General features: G+C 44.7%; 1 protein-coding gene across 3 annotated transcripts in view; it reads right to left on the minus strand.

The window, feature by feature from the left end:
- GNB1 (G protein subunit beta 1) overlaps positions 1-23,751 on the minus strand; it is a 91,524-nt gene that overhangs the window by 14,136 nt on the left and 53,637 nt on the right. For all 3 annotated transcript variants that reach the window (XM_059899635.1, XM_059899576.1, XM_059899500.1), the window contains exons 2-6: positions 12,388-12,490; positions 7,597-7,635; positions 5,863-5,969; positions 1,647-1,710; positions 387-549 (exon numbers count right to left, since the gene is read on the minus strand). In XM_059899635.1, the coding sequence (XP_059755618.1) occupies positions 387-549; positions 1,647-1,710; positions 5,863-5,969; positions 7,597-7,635; positions 12,388-12,444 (430 nt within the window). In that variant the 5' untranslated portion in view covers positions 12,445-12,490. The remainder of the gene's footprint in view (positions 1-386; positions 550-1,646; positions 1,711-5,862; positions 5,970-7,596; positions 7,636-12,387; positions 12,491-23,751) is intronic.

Below are 23,751 nucleotides of genomic sequence, written 5' to 3' on the forward strand. Positions count from 1 at the left end.
GCATAGGGAGACACGTGTACGCTCATGCATGTTTAGATTAGGAAACCCTTCTGGAAAGGTGTTCAAGATGGAAGGAGGTTCAGAAGGAGATAACAGATCGAACTACGTCCTGTTACTATAAAAGACAGGTGGCTGCCAGCTGTTACGGAGTGACCTATGTTCCCAAAATCCTTGAAAACGGGCCACTACAGTGACTTATATCCAAAGGCTTCTTACTGGTAAAGGAGTATCAAGGCCTGTGTTTGATTTCATTTTCAGAGTATTTCTGGCCATTGCTGTAGCCAATCTCATTAAATAATTATTGAGAAGGGGTGAGTGTCCATAGCATGTAGCTCATGCGAGGCACACAGCGTATACAACTTTGAGGTTATGATGAGAACATGTACCTGTATGTCCAGCCAGTTCACGACTCACACGTACATTCCCTTCACGAGTTTTCAGATTGTAAATGGAGCAAATGTTATCCAGGCCACCGCAGGCCACATAGTTGCCAGAAGGGGCATATGCACATGTCATGACCCACGAGGAACGCAGAGGGATGGCATGAACCTAAATGACAGAACACACGTGATGCAAGCATGCTCAAGGTCAAAAACATTAACTACTGACACTTATGATCCCGCTTCTAGTCTTCAACTTTCACTGCACAGCAAAACAGTGGCCAAAATTATTTTGAAAATATTTTATATGTGTGGGCAGTCAGATAAAGTAATAATTTAATTAGAAATCCAGTGCTGCACACCAATTTAATGCAGTTTTACTTATTTATTTAGGCCACACCGCGTGGCTTGTGGGATCTTAGTTTTCCAACCAGGGAGCGAACCCAGGCCCTCAGCAGTGAAAGCACGGAGTCCTAACCACTGGACTGCCAGGGAATTCCCAAATGTAGTTTTAATAAAGTCATAACTTACAGTTAGGTAGGCACTTAAGTAATAGCAGCATAGCCTCTCAATCACAATTACATATTAAAAGGAAAACATTTCACTGGCTTGTCAAAATGGCTATAAAATTGACTTAGAAAATAAAGCATTTTTAGTGAAGTAATCAAACTAGAAATTACTGTAATTAATCCTACCACACACCTCCCTGTGTTTGAGATAGATTTGTTATAAGTACTGGATTCTGTTATACACATGTGGTATCCTCCAGTAAAATAAAACTGAATTTTGTCTGTTACACACGTTTAGACCAACGATAGTACTTTTTTCATTCAATATGATACAACCCTGGATTGAATTTTTAAAATAATTTAATTTATACTTCAAAGTATAAACTCTTTCAAATTATTTCTTGTAAAAACTAGTTAACTAAACGGAAAGCTGTATTTCTGTATTTTTAAATAAAGCATGAGATTTCCCAGACTGAGCTAAAATTGGACTCCAGTTCCCTAGAAACCTGAAGGAGGCTCCCCCAACCTGCTCTGTAAAGAGACGACACATCACAGCAACACCGTGCTGGCCCAGCAGCACCAGTGACACGGGCCAGCCATGTGACTGGGCTTCTACCTGACCCATATGACTTTACACAAAAACAAACACACTGTGCTCCCCCACCCTCTCCTGTTATACATTTTACGTAAGTGAACCCAGAGTTTAAACACCCGCCTTTCCCGGGCCGCTTTTCAGGGAAGGGTTTGCAGTACCTACCTTGTTTGTGGTGTAGCTATCCCAGATGATAAGCTTACCATCCTGTGAGGCACTAACTAGAAGCCTGGAGGAAAAAGAAAAAAGCAAACCATCAGTACCACACCAACATGGGAAGTCACCCAAAGACAACAAATGAAAACTAAACTTTAGTGATGACTAACGCACTTCAACATTGTATTTGCTGACAAAGTGCACTTATTTATAAGCAACCCCCGCCCAAAAAAAGGTTCTAATTGTTAGACCAACTTCGAAAGCATGAAAAGAAAATATTCCCAGCGATAACAGCTCAGGTTCAATCGTGCTTGTCTTCAGGTGAAGACCTAGCCACAGTCCCTCGGCTGGTCAGATGAGACAAGCTGGTTGCCTAGAACTGCTTCTGTTTGTTTTCTGTTCACCATAAGTCAGATTTGAGACCTACAGATCTTTCTTTCATGACTCAAAGGTGGTAGAAAATATTTAGTATATAATTTTCTGTTCCATTCTGACACGTAGAAAGCCTAAATATAAAGGACTAGTAAGTTTTTAGATATTCAAAATTTGAGACATTTCTCACCAAAAATACCCCGTGAAAATTTCCCAGACTGAGCCAAAATGGGACTGCAAGGCTCTTACAAACATTAAGGAGGCACTCCCTTTCCACCTGCTTTGCAAAGAGATGACAATCTAAAGCACAGCTGTGCCTGGTCCCACAGAAGAGACTAGTTAACTATCATGAATATTTTTCATAACAATTTTCTTGCTCTGGTCAACTGTGCTGTTTGGGATCTGTGTCTTGAAAAGGTGCTCTGTCTGTATTTGCAGAAAGAAGACAGGAAACTGCAAAAGGAAAACATGACTAATGGGCAAAGGAATTTCAAGTGAGAGTAAATTCAGGGAACCACCGCTACTCATAAGATATCCTAAGGAACTCTGTTCTACAGACGGTGCTGTTTTCGAGGAACGGCAAGAAGGCTCTCCCCATAGCCCCATGCAGAGATGCGTGTCAGCACGGTAAATGAGGAGAAGGGTTTTCAGTTTTAGAGATTGTATCACAACACAGGTCTCAACCCTTTCAGCTGCGATATACTTGGCTTCCTGAAGTGGTCAAAACCTGGAGGTAAACTCACTCGAATCCCTCTGACAACTGGTCCTTTTCATCCAACTCTACGCTCTGATGCACACGCTTCTCAGGGAGCCAGCAGTGACTCTGGCAGGGAATAAATACGTACTCAGCACTGCATGAAAACCTTATCCCAGAACTGAACTACGTGCAGGCTCCCATCCTATTATTCTTTGGATGCAATTTCTTAAAGTAAATCCCTGCATCGAGGTACAGTTATAAACATATTAGGCGCTTGAAAGACCCCACGTAATCGGAACCAGGGTCGCTCTGCGGCTCTATTTCCGCCAGGCTCCTCTAAGCACAGGCTTTGGATGAACATCAGAGCTGACGTAAAGAAGCTCGTCCTCCGGGAGGGTCACCTCTAGAAAGGCCGCCTGGTCGGAAAGCTTACTATGTGCTGACGCGCCCCAGGGTTAGAGAGACATTAAGCAGCCCCTGATCCTCCCGAAGGTGAGAAAAGACACACCTCTTAATCCCCAGTAGGACGACCGCTTGGGACCTGGTTCCTTCTGCCTCCTAGAGCTCTCAGTTCCCCCGAGGTGCCACCCACCCAGAACACAGAGTCAAGAGCCAGGAGGATGCCCAGGGCTCCAGGACACTGGAAACAGGGGTTAAGTAGATAGAGGTCCAGATCCAAAGGCCTCAGGCCCTTCATTTACTCTGAGGAGGGAGGGCTCTCAAGCCTCGCTGGGTTAGCAGCATTTCACTCTCAATTGTAACACTTCAGCAGACTTCAGAAAGGGGAGACAGGGCTTCCCTGGTGGCACAGTGGTTAAGAATCCGCCTGCCAATGCAGGGGACTTGGGTTCAAGCCCTGGTCCGGGAAGATCCCACATGCCATGGAGCAACTAAGCCCGTGCACCACAACTACTGAGCCTGCGCTCTAGAGCCCGTGCTCTGCAACAAGAGAAGCCACCGCAATGAGAAGCCTGCACACCACAACGAAGAGTAGCCCCCGCTCGCTGCAACTAGAGAAAGCCCGCGCGTAGCAACGAAGACCCAGCCAAAAATAAATAAATAAATAAATTTTAAGAGGTGGGGGGAAGTTTAGCATTAATTCATGTGACTGAAAGAGACTCTCAAATGTTATAAAAAGTAGACTTTAAGTATAAAAAAATTACAACGTATTGTTAAACATATTATAAATGCATACATAATATGTACTGACACATGCATATACACAAACCTCACTGTGGGCATCTCCTATAGTTTTAAAAGAAAACTGCTAATCAGTGCAATAGTTTGAGAGTATCCATGAATTATACAAACATGATCAAATAACTGGCATTCCCAAATTATAGCCTTGAATCATGAAAAAAGGTTGTACAATTACCTTTGTTTATGAAGATACCTTAAACAAAATGTACATCCAAAATAAAAATAAACTTTCTTTCGACTTTAAATAGGCAAAATTTTACCTATTTTGCCTCTCCAGAAAACACGGCTATCTACAAAAAAAAAAAAAAAATCTCTGAAGGGCTCTGGATAGCAAGGGTCCTCTTTGGTATCATTTTTTGTTTTCCTTGTTTATGATTGTAAAATACAGCTCTCATATAAGGGCATTATAAAAACAACTGTCGTTTGAAGAGCAGCTTTAAAACAAATGCCCACGTACCCACGACGCTGTCCAAGAAAGAGAACGAGACCCACGCAACACCCAACAGCGTCTCCTGGGTCTCCCACATCACCCCTTCTCTCAGGGGTGACCACGACTCGGAGTGTGGTGCTGCTTATTCCTGCCTTTGCATTCGTTCCTTCGACCACAGGGCTCTCGAGGCAGAACTCGTGTTGGAACCAGAGGGCACGCAAAGCCTGGCAGCGGTGATCGGGACGCCTGTGAGATCTGGTGCTGCCGGCCCGGCCTCCCCTGAGCCCCTCTCCACATCACCACAGCTCTGGCCACACACCTGCCTTAGTTCCTTGAACACAGCTCTTGGTCACCTCTCAGGGCACAAGTGACACGTCACTATCCATCCAACATCCTGTCTAATCAGGACACTGATGTTCCCACAGATGGAGGAAAGACCCAAAGGTAAGATACTGTTTGGTCACCATCTACTTCTGACAATAAATTCTAAGGTGGATTGACTAGTAAGGGCATTTTTCTTTCTTTTTCCATTTTTATTCTTTCTGATTACTGCCATCATTAAAATGATCTAAGTTAGCTCTCATTTGCATTTGGAATTATATGGGATACTCTACAGAACAAACTAAAAATAGACTCTTTTGTTCTGTAGCTGTTGACACTCTAAAGCAGGCAATTTCAGGAACAAAGAAAAAACCAACCAAGCAGACAATTCTTCTCTGATAATTAAACATGAAAAAAATGCTACTCTAAGAAAGGCATCTGAAATATCACGTTAGCTATTTGAAAGAACATGTTACAGTCACAAAGTCACACAGCATTTTATGTAATTATTTGGGTGGAAAAGTGGAGAAAGACTTCCCAGCAGCCTCTAAAAGAGGAACAGAAAAGAGCTGAATGGATTTCATTTCAATGCTTCTGCAGGTTAAGGGCAAGAGGAGGAGGGACTGGAAGGGCGATGGAGATGAGGAGCCTAGAAAGAGGTCTGAACACGGGGCAGGATTCAAGGTAGAAAGAGTGAGAGGCTAGAAAAAAGGGAGGTGGGGCAGACAGGCCGGGGAGAGGCGGTGACAGCAGCAACGACCAGCTCAGACTCATGCAGGAACCTTTGGGACACGAGTCGCTGTTCTAACCCTCCGGACACGGACACCGCAGGAAGTGGCTTCTGATCCCTGAGCCGGGGCACCGAAACCAGGAGAGGGTGTGGCCAAGAGGCCACGAGGAACAGGCTGGAAAGAGGAGGAGCCACGGCACAGAGGACAGGTCACCTCCCCAGGGTGGCATGGGCGCCGAGCCGCAGAGCTGGGAGGACAAAGGCGAAGGGAGGGCTGTGAGGAGGTGACGGTGTGCGGTCGGCCGAGGCAGGCGGGAACACAGATGGAGCTCGGGCACCTGGGCTGCTGTCTTGGCCTGCTCGCACATCTGATGCAAATACCAAATATTTTCTTTACAAGTCACAGCCAATGAGTTCAGGTTCTTTTCTCCTCCGTGCACGTGTCAAGCGCTACGTGTGCCCGTGCCCCACACACCTGGAATCCGTGCCCCAGTGCATGGCGTAGATTTTGGCCAAGTGCCCCCTCAGCGTCCTCCTGGTACGCATCTGGATTCTTCCCACTGGGTCGACGTTGTTTGTGATCTTAAAAATAAAAGTGACTGCAAATTAACATCGTGTGATGCGTGCTCTCCCCGCGAGGTCCCCTCCCCTTCAAGCCCACCCCACTCACTGGCCCCGACGCCCTGGCCTTGGCTGTGCCTGCCCTGCTCCTTCCAGGCCGCCAGGCCTCGCTCTGCGATTTCTCCTGTCTCCCAGGGCACCTACCTTCCTTCTCCCGGTTCTCGGAAGTCTGCTACTCTACCTGTTCTCCAGGACCCCCGTCCCCTCCCACCGTGCGTAGCAGGCATGGGGCTGGCCCAGAGCCTCCTCCCCTCCCGTCTCTGCTGTCTCCCTAGCTGGCCACCCGGCCCAGCTCCTCCTGGCCTGTGTCAGTCCCTCACGGGTTTCCTCCGAATTACAGCCTCGTCAGTCTACATCACAATCTAACACAGGGCCCCAGCCTTACAGACTGTCCAGAGACCAGGCTGTGCGCTGAGCTGGACAACGATGGAATCTCCTCTGTACTCTGTAGCTTAGGGCACAAAACTATACATACAAACCTGCTGTTCACTCCAACATACAAAAACCTGACGTTAATGATTCTGGGTTGACAAATGGAATAAGCGTATCACAATAATGGGTTTTAAAAACACGTACAGTCCAAAGTGCATTTGAGATTCAAATGCAGGTTATTCTATGCAGTCTAATTTTTCTTTAACTTATTGTTTAACCCCAATTAAATAACATCTAAAGCGCTAAGACAATGTAAAAAAATCATACTCAACAGAAGTAGGAATATAATTTTTCTTTCACATTTCTGCTCAATTCTTTGGACAAAAATATTGTTTTTCAGTGAGGTGAAACGCACCATTTGAACGTATGTAACTCTGAGTGTGTACTATTAGCACAGCCACGCACCTGCCTTCTAGAACGTTCTCATCACCCCCAAAGGAAACCCCATATTCACTAAGTGGTTGCTCCCTACAGCCTCCTCCCAACCCCGGGCAACCATGAACCTGTTTTCTGTCTCTACAGGGTGACCTGTCTGGACATTTCATATGCATGGAATCACACAACATGTGACCTTCTTTCACTGAGCGCCATGTCACAAGATTCATCCCTTCTATGGCTGAGTAACGTCCCACCGTGTGGACAGGCCACACTTTGTCCCCGCGCTCCTCCACCTGCGGATATCTGACTGCTTCCTGCTCTGGCTGCTGGGAACCGAGACGACGTGAGCACGCGCGTACACGGGTTTGTTTGAGCGTCAGCTCTCAGCTCCTCTGGGCGTGCATCTAGGAGTGGAACTGCTGGGTCATGACTAATGTTTAACTTTTTGAGAATCTGCCAAACCGGACTTTAGAAATCGAAGTTCTGAGGCAGATTTTGCTAGGGAGAGGAACTCTGAAATAGCTGTATCGAGACTGCAGTAACATTTACAACTCCGGCCTCCGCAAGAAGGCTCGAGAGACATTATTTGTCATCCACGACGCACCACGGCCTCGCCTAGCGTGGTAAGGGCCTGCGCAGGAGAACCCTTCGAGCAGTGCCCCACACCCTCACTGTGCACAGGAGAGAATCAGAGTGCTCCCTCTAGAGGTCCCAAGTGGAGGCGCCACAAGCACCAACCTCCAGGCCAGGCCAGCGACTCTGCACAAACTGCTCTTACCTGGGAGAGAGTTGCATCTGCACACGCTTTTCTAGCATCCTAGGGAAAGACAATGATAAAGAGGGAATTAGTGCTGTTTCAGATACAGTCACTCCGAGGTGCTGGCACTGCAGTCCCGGAGAGCCTCCACCAGGGTGGGAGAGCTCAGACCCTTTCCTTCGCCCCCCGCCCCCAGCCGCGCACCCACAGTCCCAAGCACACTCAACAGAGAACCAGCGACACACAAGTACATGCCTGGCCTGCAGACTACCCCGTCTAACGCGCAGCACCCCCGCGCCCCCAGAGCCTCCTCTCCTGCCTGCGAGGCTCCGGCACCTTCCCACAGACCTGCACGTGCGTCTCGCTCCTTCTACCATCCCAGGAGCCGTGGGGCCCGCAGAAACAACGTCTAAAAAGCACTGACTGGCCGGCCCAGAGAACTTTTCTTCTAGAGTGTGTTAACTAAGACTCTTGTTTCCAAGCTAAACAATCCCTGAAGCTAACCTCTACACAAAAGAGCAAAGGATCTGGGGTCAACACAACCAAATTCAGGTAAGACACTCTGGCCGTTGGCAGCCTGTTACCTGTTTTCTTATCTATAAAATGACCTTGTGAAGCAGTTGAGAACTACAAAGGGATGTTACTCAAGCTAATTAAAATGTTTTCATTGTTTCTAAGTGATCCAAGTTACTAGAAAAAAAATCTTGAAATCTCAAATTAGTGTGTGTGTGTGTGTATATATATACATATATATATAGATATATATTTTTTGGCTGTGTTGGGTCTTCGTGGCTGCAAGCGGGCTACTCTTCGTTGCAGTGCGCGGGCTTCTTCTCACTGTGGTGGCTTCTCTTGTCGCAGAGCATGGGCTCTAGGCGCGCGGGCTTCAGTAGTTGTGGCGCACGGGCTTCAGTAGTTGTGGCGCACGGGCTTCAGTAGTTGTGGCACACGGGCTTAGTTGCTCCGCGACATGTGGGATCTTCCGGAACCAGGGATCAAACCTGTGTTCCCTGCATTGGCAGGCGGATTCTTATCCACTGCGCCACCAGAGAAGCCCCAGCGTATATATTTTTACAAATAGAAAGCCATACATTCTGAGGGAAAATGAGACAATAGCTTTAAGAGGGTCAAAATTTGAATGTAGGGATGGGGTCTAAAACGTTTTTTTGTGTAGGAATAATTTCAAAGGAAATTATGACAATTTCTAATAGAAACGTTGCCACTGTGTCGTCATCTGACCACCTGCTCTCACTGACACGCGTGTGAGCACTCGTGTGGGAGGGCCTGGGGACCCCTCCAGGGCAAACGGCCTCACTGCTAATTATTTCTGCTTCACAAAGCTGGTGCTAATACTCACCAGCCCAGCACAGGAAGTATATTCAACGAGATGGTGATTATAGAGGGACCAAATAGCTAGATTCCAAATTCAACTCAAACTATCCTATTAGAAGCCATTCTGCTTAGTTAAATCTGCTTATTTAATTAAAACACAAAAATTATATAATCAGTTATTTCTGTGCCAGCACCTAAATTTGGGGTCAAGACCAAGAGGAGGGGAGACCCAGAGCAGCAGGTTTCTCATCAGGGACTCTATCAGTTACTTACAGAGTTCAATATTTATTTCTGAGTACCATTTTTAAAATTTGTTATTTATTTATTTATTTGTTTGCTTTTGGCTGTGTTGGGTCTTCGCTGCTGTGCGCAGCCTTTCTCTAGTTGCGGCAAGCAGGGGCTACTCTGTTGCAGTGCGCAGGCTTCTCATTGCGGTGACTTCTCTTGTTGCGGAGCACAGGCTCTAAGCGCACGGGCTTCAGTAGTTGTGGCACACGGGCTCAGTAGTTGCAGCACACGGGCTCAGTAGTTGCGGCACAGGGCGCAGTAGTTGTGGCACGTGGGCTCAGTAGTTGTAGCGCATGGGCTTAGTTGCTCTGCGGCATGTGGCATCTTCCCAGACCAGGGGTTGAACCTGTGTCCCCTGCATTGGCAGGTGGATTCTTAACCACTGCACCACCAGGGAAGCCCTGAGTACCATTCTTACTGATATGATACACAGCTTTCAATTTTAAAAAAGAATAAGAAGAATTTTTAATTTGTGTTTTGGCTGCGCCACATGGCTTGCAGGATCTTAGTTCCCCGACCAGGGATTGAACCTGGGCCACTGCAGTGAAAGCGCCGAGCTCTAACCACTGGACCGCCAGGCAAGTCCCTAACAAGAGTGTTTTAAATGGAGAAAGTAAACCATGGGACTTCAGTGGCTGCACTCTGGTTAGTGTCCAGAGATTAAAGTGGATTTCGTAATGTCCGGAGCAGACTGCAGCGACACCACAGAGGACAGAGAGAAAAGCCATTTGAAACACTGAACACAGGGAACGCTAATTCAGCCTTCAGTTTAGCCAACAAGTGCTCACTGTAAATGAGTACAGCATCCTCAGAGCAATTCAACTTCCAACCCTATAGGAAGAAGTCTTCTAATGGAAACCATCCCTGTAACTGCTTAATAAAGACAGAAATCTTCATCATTTTTTAGATTAAATTCCAATTTAACGGCCTGGTGATATGTTCACAATGGCTTATTATTTAGCCAAGGCTCCTGTACTGTCTGTGCTGAGAAAAGTCACTGAAGACAGCAGGTCGCCTTCCTGCCCCTCACCCAGAGGAGCACATACAGACCCACAGTCAGTCAGGCCTTATCCCGGCTGGATGTCGGTCCAGCACAGGGCAGCACGCGGCCAGGCCCATCCCACTAGGGCTGCACTGACCACCCCGGCTCTGCTGTCGCTGGAGACAAGCGCCCGCACGCGTCACTCGGCCCGTCTTGTTCACTTGCAAGGTCGGCACAGTCACTTTGAAAAAAATTTGCGCCTGTACATTTCGTGGAGTTCCCCTTCATCCATTGGTAGCCCATGTGTTTAAGACATGCCATATTTCAATCGGCATCCCATTGAGAGCCCGTGCTTCCTCACAAACATGATCAAAAGTAGGATGACACGGTCCCCTCTGGGGTCTTTCAGCTTAAAGATCAACCTAATAAAGCAAGCGACCCTTCTTAGAATCATCTACCATCTCTTGTTTGATTTGCTGCGCCCTACAATCTTTAACAAGCATGTGTTCCTTGGGTAATCGGGGGGAAAGGGTGTTTTTTTCCTTTGTTAAAGAAAGTCTTCCGTTCCCATTTGATGTAATGGACTCAAACAGCTGGGTGTGCAGATGGGTGTGGAGATGGCTGTGCAGCTCGTCCACTCTCCTGGGGATGGCCCACGTGGAGCAGGCGCCACGGGAGATGCCGCGGGTGCACGCTGAGGCCATTTCATGTAAGAGACCCTGAATTGGCAAGACTCGGTACCAAAAAAGAGTGTAAAAAGTAAATGTATTTATTAATTATATATCAAAATGGTGATCTTTTAGATATATTGGTTCAGATACAGTTGTTAAAAATTAATTCTACCAGTTTCTTTTTACAGTTTTAAATTCCACATGTGGCTCACACGACAGCTCTGTCCCCTAAGAGGAGGGCTGTGTGTGCTTTACAGAAAACAGGTCTAAAAAATGGGAAGAAAAGATGCAACATTGACTTTCAGCCTTTATTTTTCCACCAAATTTGGATTTTTTTTTTTTTTTTTTTTACCTATGCCAGATGAACTGTCTTATTTGCTACGAATAGATCTGAACCCACTATTTATGAACAACTTATAAACAACAACTTATTGTTGCTAGAAAAACAAAATTCTGATTTCTATATTCTGGAGTGTGGCTGGATGTATTAAACAAATCTGATCAGAGCAAACCATTAAAAATACTAACTCTTCCTTATTTTTATTGAGCTATATTGTATCTTTTAAATGTTAAGATTTGAAATTCTTACAGTAAAAGGATATTTTCTGTTTCTTCTTTGGTGGTAGATCTCAGATAATTCCATTATCTTTTCTCAACTTCAAGAAAAAGTCAGCTAAAAAGATGCTGATCTTTCTTTCCAATTACTACTAGGCTTTCTGAACATATAATTGGTCTTTTAAATGGAAATAATTAGGCTCCATACTTAAAGTTGGACCTAGTATGCATCCCCTTTTAAAAGTTCATGGGTTCTGCAGTGCACCATTATAAACATCAGTGACAGATTGGGAGGTAACGCTTGAGAACTCTGCAACTATCCTACTTTCTACAGGACAGCTGAATGATACCTGGCTGTTTTTATCTTCAAATAGATGCTCTATTTGAATAGAGCATCTATTTGAAGATAGATGTTAGTGCTCTAACAGCCATAACCATCCCTAGGAAACACCTTTTTTCAAAATTAAGAACACATCACGTGCACTTAAAATACTTTTTATTATTGTTGTTAATACTCTTATTTTTAAACAAGTTTCCGGCCCTCAACTTAGCAGTCACAGTGGGGTAAGTGAATACCACACTCTATACAGTGACCAAAAGAATGTCACAAAGCTAATTCCCAAAGTCAAGAAAAAAGGTACAGAAAGATGTCTATAAATTCTATGGAAACATTTGCTGTATAGTGAAGTGAAAATATGCTAGAAAACAAAATACTAGCAGAAACTAACAAAACACTGTAAGGCAATTATACTCCAATAATGATGTTTAAAAAAAAAAAAAAGAAAGAAAGAAAACAAAATCCTGAAAATAATGTACTAGGCCAAATACCTGGATCTGTAATTTCTACATCCTGGGCCAATTAAGATTCAATTTCAATCCAAAACAATGAATAGTCTGTATTCTGCAACACATTTTTCCTTAAAATGGTAACATCGCATCTGAAATCCAAATGATTAACAAAACTGAGCACACATAGCTACGTACTCTAATCTGGTTTTTAAGCTGTTCGGCCTCCTGCCGTAACTGGTCAAGTTCACTCATCTTCTAATCTTAGTGCTCTTCAAAGCCACCTCAAAGAATCTTAGATCTGAAAGAGAAAAGCACAAAAAATTAATAAACAATGACTGAGTAATTTAATGAAGCAGACGAGAAAAGGAAATTGAAATTCTGAGAGCTATGGTTTCATTATAAATCAGAGTACCTTTCTTTAGCATTCATAAGAAGGTATAAAATGCCTACAAGGGCTGGGTTAACAAAGTATAATTACTATTATACACAAGCTTTGTTCAATGACAACATCTAATAGACTATTCAAAAGGTGGTGGTGGGCTGAAGAAGGAAAAATCTGTTTAGAAGCAGGTTTCATGAAGGATTTGGGTTTCACTATAAACTTAAGAACCTAAGACTGACGTTCAGAATAGCTCTCACATGAAAACCCTGGGGTAGTTAGTTCAGGAAATAGAGTACAGCGGCAACCTGGCAACCCAGCACCTCAAAGCCATGTCAATGATCTTGAACCCATGACTGCCCAGAAGACATCAGAATGTTCACACAGTGATTCTAATTTTTCTTTTTCTTTTTTTGGCTGCGTTGGGTCTTCTTGTTGCTACACGCGGGCTTTCTCTAGTTGCGGCGAGCGCGGGCTTGTCTTGTTACGGAGCACAGGCTCTAGGCACGCGGGCTTCAGTAGTTGCGGCACACGGGCTCTAGAGCGCAGGCTCAGTAGTTGTGGCGCACGGGCTTAGGTGCTCCGCAGCATGTGGGATCTTCCCAGACCAGGGCTCGAACCCGTGTCCCCTGCATTGGCAGGTGGATTCTTAACCACTGTGCCACCAGGGAAGTCCCACACAGCGATTATAAAAAGACTCAGTTTGGTGTCCAACAGACCTCTGATTCAGGACAACTTACTCTCCCACCAAAATGGGCTCTGGGATCCCAGGAGACTCAGAAGCAACACTGCAGTCCTTACAGGTACAGGCCAAAGTAGGCTCAGTACAAGCAGCCCTGCTGCCCACTCTTGACCCTGCCCCACCCCCAGGCTCATTAGACAGTATTCCTGAAATCAGGGTCAAAACACAATTATCCTATTAAACAAGAGACTTATTTTCCCAAGGGAATGTCGTAATTCGGGGTTGCATTTCTGACCAAGAACATAGCTGTTAAGTCAATCCTAACTATGACCAACCTATCACAAAGCTGAAGATACAATTACCAACATCTTTTAATCACTTAAGAATACAATTAGCCCCCACATGCAAACACAGCTTATGCAAGGGCCTCAATTTCCTATGCAAACACAGAGGGGAGAATTCTTCCATCACAGATTTTGTGTGAAAGTCACAGGGTTATTATAATATATACCAGATATTTAATTAACAGTAATTATTTATTTTCTTAAAATGGAAACACATCTGGGGGAAATTATCTGGATGACCCAAGAAACATAGTTGTTAGTTCCCAGTCTAGATAAACTTTCCTTTTCTGTACAAAAGCATTCAAAATAATTGTTACATGGTCTATATTACAGAATACTTATTGAGAAAACAAAAATACCTTTCCCAATAAAAAGCATCTTCAAAAAGTATGTGTTAATAAGTTCCTGGTTCCTGCCCTCACCTGCACCCACCAGCCCACGTCTATTCACAGCCACAAAATGCCATTAGCTGCTGGGGTGGGCCGGGCAGGAAGCAGAAGGGGAAGTGCTGGGCTTCTAGAGGCATCAAGTCCCTCGGGCTGACCCTAAATGAAAGTCTGCAGAACTATCAGGAAAGGCCTAACGGGGTGGGGCCCTGACGCGGAGCTGAGGCATCTCGGAGGACAAAGGCAGGGTCTGCCACTCCAGCTGTCCGGGAAGGCAAGCACAGTGACACCACTGTTCCTAGAGGCATTACTTCAAGTGGGTGTTGTAAGCCCGGGCAAGCTTCGCCCACGCAGACTCCCTGGCGCCTCCCTGGACAAAGGGAGCAAAGGCTGGAGTTACCCTATGTGATAACCGGGCTAATTCTCTCTCTCATTTTCATGTATCAAACTCTGAGGACTGCAGCTGATGAATGTTAATGTATGAAATAATAACAGTGCCAAGAGAACACGAAATAATTTTAAAACAGAAAGCTGTGCCGATGCGTTTCCTGAGCTTATGGACGGCCCTGCATCCTCCCCGCCAACCCCAGCGGCCTGCTGCAGCGCACGTGCATTTCACACGTGATCAAATTATACTATAAGGACAATCTGGCAGAGTTGGGGGCAGTTTTATCCCAGTAACACTCCCCACCCCCACGTTAAAGAATTGTTCTTAGTCTGTGGAGAAGCTACTTCATTCAATCCTTCCAAAATCAACATGAAGAAAACTAACAGCTAATGTTGTCATCAGGTACACTGAATTAAACGGTTAGTTTTAGGCAACAAACCATGTATTCCGATCCTAATTTAAACACTAAAAAGCTAAGCTAGTTTTTAAAGTAAGGACAAAACCAACAAACTCCTAGGATCGAGATAAACAGAAAGAACTTTCAGAGATGCTAGGTGGTCTTTAGGTAAAGATCCAAATCCTAGTATTAGATGGAATAGCTCCTGAGATATTAAAATTAAATATTTCTTTCAATTAGATGCTCTTTTTTTACATATTATAAAAGAATATATATTAATACATGATAATCACCCAGCTGTATTGCTTTAAACTAGAGAAATTGATTTATTGAAAACTTAACTATCTTTAAAATGAGAAGCTCCAATTCAGTTACCTCTCAAAATTTCAGAAGCAATAATACCAATACTTGCTGACTTTAATCTTTAGTCACAAGCAAAGAGAACAAAACCAGATCTATTTCTCTTTCATCATTAAGTAACATAAATTATTAATATTGCCTTTTGATTACGGCTCTCTCTACGATCAGTGTCCACATTCAAGTCTCAATCAGGAGACTCAAAATTCGTATCCATTGATTTTTAAAGAAAAGGGTATTCATATCTCTACTACCAATAAAAATAAGTGTCCTGAAAGGCCCTTTTTGATCTCTACAGTCTGGTCAGAAAGAGAAACCTACTGGTAGACATTTAAAAATTTTTTTCAACTACATTCTTTATTCCACATGTTGAAGGTGTATTTTTTAAAATCCAATCTGGAAAAGAAGTTGTCTGCAGCTGGCCTCTCACCGATGGAGGGACACTCCAGCACGCTCACCTCTCCGTCGCCCTCTGGGCACTGGGGTTTGCTCTGACGTGGCACCGTCCGGGACCTCCTCTGTGGGGCACACACACATCCACGATGGACAGCCTCCCGTGCCCTGAGCTAACGGACACTGAACTGGCCTCACAGGATGAGTGTGAAGGGACCAGGCAACACCACCATCACACAAGACCAAGCGGTCAACACTCCCCCAAAGAGAAGTCGGCAACCCACGGACAGCAAGGAGCCTGCACACTCAGATACAGAGCGGGACTGACGGGAAGCAAGAAGGTCCTAATTCCCACACGCTACAAGTTCGTCCCAAATGCTCTTCCGTGAAGATAACAGCAAATGAAACAGACAAGGTACAGAAAAATATATAAATGATAATTCTCCTTTTGTGTATATAAAAAGAATAAACATCTATGCTAATGTAAGCAATCTTTTTTTCTATATACACAAGAAAATGTTAATGGCTATTTTGGGGGGGAAATACACAGGAATGGGGCAGCTTTGATTTTTCACATTATCATATATATATAAGGAAAAAAGACAAATTATATATGTAAAATTACATGTGTATATACATATATATATATATATTTTTTTTTTTCTTCAAAAAAGTTAACTGGTTATCTGGGCCGTTGAACCAAGAAGCATTCACAGTTCTTCCTCCATACTTTTCAGTTAAAAAAAAAAACTAGTAAATGTTAACCGTTTACTGGGTGAACTATTACATATCACTAGGAACAATAATGGAGATAGTATAAAAACCTACAAAAATGCTCATTATATGCTAAATGAAAAACAAATTTGTGTGTAATAATTTTAGCTATTTAAGAAGGCCAAAAACATACCTAATTTAAAAACACATGTAATAAGACAGCATTTTTGTTAGAATTATTGGTCATATTTTTCTCTTCATTTTCCAAATACTGGACATGCAGTTTATATTCCTTTGATCACAAAAAATGAATGTACATTTTAAAGGTCTTACTTACATGTAACTGCTTTTGCTGTTCTCTTCACTATCCTTAGTCCCCCAGAGCCTCTGAGAAGCCCACCATCAGGTTTACGTGGCCTGGGCTCCTTCTCTCCTCTAGGGCCAAAGTCACAGCTAAGCACTGGCCATGCTGACTCAGCGCACTGACCAGTCTAATCCACTAAGACAGGACCTGCTGAGAGTCTCACTTCTGTTCTTTATGATCCACATCTGCCACCAGCTTTTATTTACAGCTTGTTTTGGAAACACTTTCCACAGAAATTTAAGTATCTTAAAAGCAAGTATGTGAAGTGATCTGCCCCTACTTTAAGGTTATACCCAGTATCTCTGTAAGTTAAAGAGTTAACATAATTTTTTATTTAAATATTTCACATTTGTGATATAATGTACTTCACGACTAATGCAGCACCACGCCCCTCTAATCAAGACCCCTGTAAAGTCTAGGAAGGACACTTCAAGGGCTCCCAGCGCCCCAGTTATTACCCAGTCACTAACAATGACACGGGCTAATATTAAGGACAAAATGGAGTGACGGCATCAAAATATAATTTCAGGTTCTGGTTTCGCCACACACAAGGAATGTGACTTTCACCCGCTCACCTTCCACTCTGGTCTGCTGACTGCACCACAGGAATGACAGCACCAACACCGCAGGGCCGAGAAGAAAACTAACAAGACAACTGTAAAGGGCTCTGTAGGCCTTTCTGTGTCATCAGGGATCAGACTACGAAGTGCACCCCCCACAGAGCAGTCGCCACACACATGCGGGTTCACGACCCACAGGAGGGCGGCCCGGGACGCCAGCCACCGGTGCCCGTGCTGCGCTCAACGTCCTGGGGCAAGAGCAGCCCCACCGAGCACCCCGCGCCACGGGGGCAGGAGTCTGCCAACCTGCTCGGCCACATGAGCACCAGTACCACACCTCACCTCCAGACAAAAGAGCATTCTGAGCGAGGGGAGTTTGCATGAGGGATCTGAATCAATTTCACCAGCTTTTCTGGTTTTTCTTCCATTCCCAAATCCAAGTTAATCTCCGAAATCGAGACAGCACAAGTCCAAAGGGCGATGGACAGCAGTCAAGTCCTTCCTGGGTCACAGCTGCTTTAACAAAACCCGAGCAGTGAGGGCAGATCCCCAGGGCGCGGGACAACTCCACCACACGACACCCGCAGGCTTCCCTGGCGTGGGAAGGTATACCCTGACAGACTTAAGAATAAAATGACGTGTCTGAAATTCGCTGTAAAACAACCGAGGAGGGAAACAGGGGAGAGCACAGAAGAACAAGTTTGGTCGTGAGTTGGTAATTGCTTTAGTTTGGTGATGGAGTTCCTTATACTATTTTTTAACTTATTATGTATTTCAATTTTCCATTAGAATAGTTTCTGTTTAAATGTTAGAGACCTTGAATCTTGATTTAAAATCCAAATGTACAGAGAAAACCAGGAAAATCTGAATATCATCTGGGTATCTGATGACAAGGGGCTGCTGCTCTTTCATTCGGTGTCATAATGAAACTGAAGTCCTTAACCGTGAGAAATGCTTCTTACTTATGAGTGAAATGATATGATTTGGGGACTTCCTTTAAAACACTCTGATAGGAAGAAAGGAGATTAAACAAAACTAGCAGAATTCTGTTAGAGCTGGATGATTTCATAATATTCTGCCTGTAATCTACGTTTGAACATTCTCTTTATAAATTTTTTTAAAAGTCATTACTTCTTGGTATTGTTTGACTACATTACAAGTATGTATGAAATCTGTTCTATATCTCTTAGTTTTAAAAATACAGGAGCACAGAGATCTCACAAGCAGATCGTGTTGTATTTTGACATGGATCACGCTGCCACGTTAGCTGGTTGTCTGTGAGAAAGAGTCAATCCCCAAAACTCCCAAATTTGTCTAAACAACTGAATGGTTGACCATGGAGGCTGGTATGTTTCAAAAGTGACAAAAAATTAAGTTTTGATGAAACATTACATCAGCTTCTAAGAAGTAGCAGATATCAGAATATTCAATACAAAGTAAACCGTAACTAGTTTTTAATATGGGTGACCAGCTGGTAATGGAGTCTAAGAGAGGAGGCCTAGTTACACACAAAATTCCCGTCTGGCTCTGGATTAAAGTATCCAGCAAATTTTTACACGTTATTTTAAAACTGACATGTGTGTGTTACATTTTACTAGAATGCAATGATTTAAATAGTCTGTCCCCAACATCTAAGATACCTCACGAGATTTTCCTGTTTCTCAATTTTCTGATGCAAATTTTAAAAGAAAACTCACAGCCCCTCACTTAGTTAAGTGTTTACTGATAATGCACACATAAGACACTTTTACTTTTCACATTTTACATTTATGGACAATGTAGTATAATCGTCTTCTAAATTACTGTTTAACTCCAATTTAAGCATATCCCCTAAAGCACTAGGACAATGTAAAAAATGTAATCATTCTTACCAGAACTAAATTTATACAACGATCGTACATTAGTTCTGTAAATAGAAAAAAAAAAAGATACAAGATAGAATCTATACATAAAGTGAATTTACTTATTAGCCTTACAAAGGTCTGATCACTACGAGGCCCCCAGCTGATATTCTATAAGAGGGAAGAAGAGTCTCACTTCCGTTTACTACCTTTTGAAAATAAAGGTTCTTATACTTTTCAAATCACAACAGAACCTACACATAACTTCATAAAGTCACTGATAGCCAAACGCCACATACACTCAAACTGAATTTCTGGGAACCCATGTGTCATTCTAGGAAATCCACGCTAAACCCAGACATCACGGCAGTGGAAAAACCCCCAAGATGGTACCATGCTGGTGTCTCGTCTGATGCCCTGTGAATGGTTCCAACACCACTCCAGCACGTGCTTCCCTGATTTCCCAAGACCCAAAGCCAGTCCTTGAGTGAGTGGGGTCATAATAGGGTTAAATGCATCCAAAGGGATTTACTGCCTAACAAAAAATCAAATATGTACCGGGACTTCCCCAGTGGTCTAGTGGTTAGGACTTGGCACTTTCACTGCTGGGCTCGGGTTTGATCCCTGGTCGGGGAACTAAAATCCTCCAAGATGCGAGGCGCAGCCCAAAAAATAAAAAATAAAATTTTTAAAATTAACCATGTACCTGAGAACAACAGGAAAGTACTCCAGCCCCATGGACAGATTGCAGAGAGCACAAAAAGCAAAAAACACATTTTTTGTAAGCCAGCTCCATCCTCCCTCCACAGAGATGTGCCTCATCAAGCAGGTAGCGGTATCAATAGCAGAAAGCTCCGCAGTCTGCTCACCTAAACCCATCGCTCGGAAGGCATCAGTAGCAGAAAGCTCCGCAGTCTGCTCACCTAAACCCATCGCTCGGAAGGCATCGATAGCAGAAAGCTCCGCAGTCTGCTCACCTGAACCCATCGCTCGGAAGGCATCGATAGCAGAAAGCTCCGCAGTCTGCTCACCTGAACCCATCGCTCGGAAGGCATCGATAGCAGAAAGCTCCGCAGTCTGCTCACCTGAACCCATCGCTCGGAAGGCATCGATAGCAGAAAGCTCCGCAGTCTGCTCACCTGAACCCATCGCTCGGAAGGCATCGATAGCAGAAAGCTCCGCAGTCTGCTCACCTGAACCCATCGCTCGGAAGGCATTGATAGCAGAAAGCTCCGCAGTCTGCTCACCTGAACCCATCGCTCGGAAGGCACTGCTTAGTTTCACCGTCGTATGCAAACTATTTATGGTTGCTATGCAATGTCACATTTGAAAATTACTATAAAGAATTTACATTTCAGAGCTTCCCTGGTGGCGCAGTGGTTAAGAATCCACCTGCCAATGCAGAGGACATGGGTTCCAAGCCCTGGACCAGGAAGATCCCACATGCCGCGGAGCAACTGAGCCCGTGTGCCACAACTACTGAGCCTGCACTCTAGAGCCCGCGAGCCACAACTACTGAGGCCCGCACACCTAGAGCTTGTGCTCCGCAACAAGAGAAGCCACCGCAATGAGAAGCCCGTGCACCGCAACGAAGAGCAGCCCCTGCTCGCCGCAACTAGAGAAAGCCCGCGCGCAACAACGAGGACCCGACGCAGCCAAAAATAAATAATAAATAAATAGATAAATAAGTTTATATAAAAAAAGAATTTACATTTCAGAACACATTAAAACATCTGATAAGAAGTATGGTGCTGAAAGCAAAGCTGGAAACATACTGTTACTGTGCTGAATAATTTAAAACCCAGACTTATTTTATTTAAGCTATCATACGAATACTATTTCGTGCCTGTTAAGAAAAATTCTTGAACTAGAAGGGAACGTGAATCTCAGTCCACCTCACATTTCTAGCTAACAAAGCACCGGAGCAGGCCTAGAAGACCCAGGGGCCCTGGCAGCACGGACAGTGGGAGCCAAGGGAGCCCGAGCGGGCAGCGCTGCGGGGGGCGGGCGGGGGCCCAGGGAAGGCAGAGACCGCCTGCTGCCCAGCTCCGTGCTGCCCAGGGCCCACCTCTGCTGGCTGGCACCTGCCTAGGAGCGGCAGGAATGTGCTTTCCGTCCCCCACCCCATTCCCAGCATCTCCCAGCCCCGCCCAACACGCAGTCCCTGCCCCGTCTCTGCGTCTCCTCCACCATGAGCCGGGCGCAGCTCAGGCTCCCCTGCTTCCTTCGAGACTGTGGGATTCTGTCTTCCCACCTGAAGGCAGCAGCCAAGGTTTGTCCGTGATGTGAAAAGTGGGCCACGAGAGAGAAACCCCTACGGACAGGACGCATAACTACACCCTTGCTGACAGTGGGAGAGATGTCCTAAGCGACAGCCCAGGGAGCCGAGGTCTTGTTCTAGGTGAGCAGAGCTGCCTTAAGCTGCTCCTCTCAAAACCGTCAATTCAGACAGCCTACAGCTAGCATCTCCCCACAAAAGTTACGGAAAGTAAAAGCATGACTCATACTCATCAAAGTATATTAATTTCTTCTGAACATGTCTTGACTTTTGCAAAACAGCTCTGTGATTCTTCCAACACCCAACATCTCTGCTGAGCGGTTCTGCTGCAGGTAACGGGGCGGCCTGCCTGCGTTCCGACCAGGCGTGGCACCCAGGCCAAGTCCAGGAACTGGGGCCATTCTCCCTCTATCAGCAGTGCTCTTGGTTTCGCTCTACAAACCCCTTATTTGTCTTCCTCACCCCTGTCTACCGAGCATCTGCTGTGGACAAAAGACGCTGCGGCTCCATCCTCCGAGACCAGAGTCTAAACGAACGACAGACGAGGCCAACCTCACAAGCCGGCTCAGAAAAGTCTATAGGGTCTCACCACTTGGATTCCTGACTGCTTCAAAATCACATAAAAGGTGATTCACAATCTACTCTGAGGTCATAGCTGACTTAGGACCCCTTGCCGTGTAATGTCACATGTGTCCTCACCACCCCCTAGGAGGAGGTTCAACCGATTGTCCACACAGTAAACAGGAGAAAAGGAGTCACAACCTACCCGAGGTTCACAGTCACAAACGGCATTGGCCACGGTTCTGATTCAGGCCAGCTCCAGAGTTAACCATGCAGGCCCTCTAAGCAATCCCTAACTGGCTAGAAATCGTCAAGGGACCACAGGAAGAAATTTCACTCCCTTAATCACCTGCTCCCACACGTCATTCCAGGAGGACAAGCTCTCTGACAACGATGCAATGGAAGTTAACACCTGGACACGGCCTTCTGCCCCAGCCGGGGGGAGCACTGTTTTCTCCCTAATGGAGGTATCCCATCAGGGGCAAGAGATCTTAGGTTCTCCACTTCTAGAGGCAGCATCTTAAAACTGCTCTCCCCACCAAAAAAATAATTTCTTTAATGTAAATTGGTGCAGTCACTATGGAAAACAGTATGGAGGTTCCTTACAAAACTAAAACTAGAGTTGCCGTACAATCCAGCAATCCCACTCCTGGGCATGTATCCGGAGAAAACTCTTAACTCAAAAAGATACATGCACCTCAACATTCATAGCAGCACTATTCACAATAGCCAAGACATGAAAGCAACCTAAGTGTTGCTTAGGAACACTTAGGAATGGATGAAGAAGATGTGGTACATATATACAATGGAATACTGCTCAGCCATAAAAAAGAACGAAATAATGCCATTTGCAGCAACATGGATGGACCTAGAGATTATCATACTAAGTGAAGTCAGACAGAGAAAGACAAGTATCATATGATATCACTTATATGTGGAATCTAAAATATGACACAAATGAGTTTATTTATGAAACAGAAACAGACTCACAGACATAGAAAAGAAACTTACGGTTACCAAAGGGGAAAGGGGATGAGGAGGGGATATATCAGGAGTTTGGGATTAGCAGATGCAAACTACTATATATAAAACAGGTAAACAACAAAGACCTACTGTATAGCACAGGGAACTATATTCAATATTCTGTAATAAACCATAATGGAAAAGAATATGAAAACGAATATGTATATATAACTGAATCACTTGCTGTACACCAGAAACTAACATAACATTGTAAATCAACTGTATTACAATTAAAAAAAATTAAAACTGCTTGGACCATTAGTTCGAAAGTTGAATGCCATCAGTTCAGGTGAGCTGCGATTCAGGTTTATGAGTTGCCAGGTGTCACCTCCAGCCCCCAGGCTCATAGGACCCAGTGCCTAGCTCATCTCAGCTCCTACCCATCCCCTCCAATCAGCTCATCGCTCTAAGCAGGCACTGTCCGATACAACGGGAGCCACATGTGGAATTCTTAATTTTCCATCAGCCATATTATAAAAGTAAAAAGAAACATGGTTACATTAATTTTAATAATATATTTATTTAATCCAACCAAAAACGTTATTTCAACATGTAATCGATACAGAACAATTGTAAGTAGGCTATTTTGCACTCATTTGTCGCACTAAGTTTTCCTTGTTTTGTTTTTTTGGTGGAGCCATGCGGCATGCAGAATCTTCCCTGACCAGGGATCGAACCTGTGCTCCCTGACTTGGGAGTCCTAACCACTGGACCGCCAGGGAAGTCCACACTAAGTTTTTCAAGTGCAGGGTGTATTTATAGTTCAATTTGGGCGAGCCTCATTTCCAGCGCTCACCAGTCACATGTGGCTAGTGGCCACCAGCTATTGTAGTGGCCAGCACAGCACTGGGCCCTTCTCATCTCTTCACTCACACAGCAGGCACCCAACTAG

This window comes from Balaenoptera ricei, chromosome 1 (genome assembly GCF_028023285.1).
Source record: "Balaenoptera ricei isolate mBalRic1 chromosome 1, mBalRic1.hap2, whole genome shotgun sequence".
NCBI classification, from domain to species: Eukaryota; Metazoa; Chordata; class Mammalia; order Artiodactyla; family Balaenopteridae; genus Balaenoptera; species Balaenoptera ricei.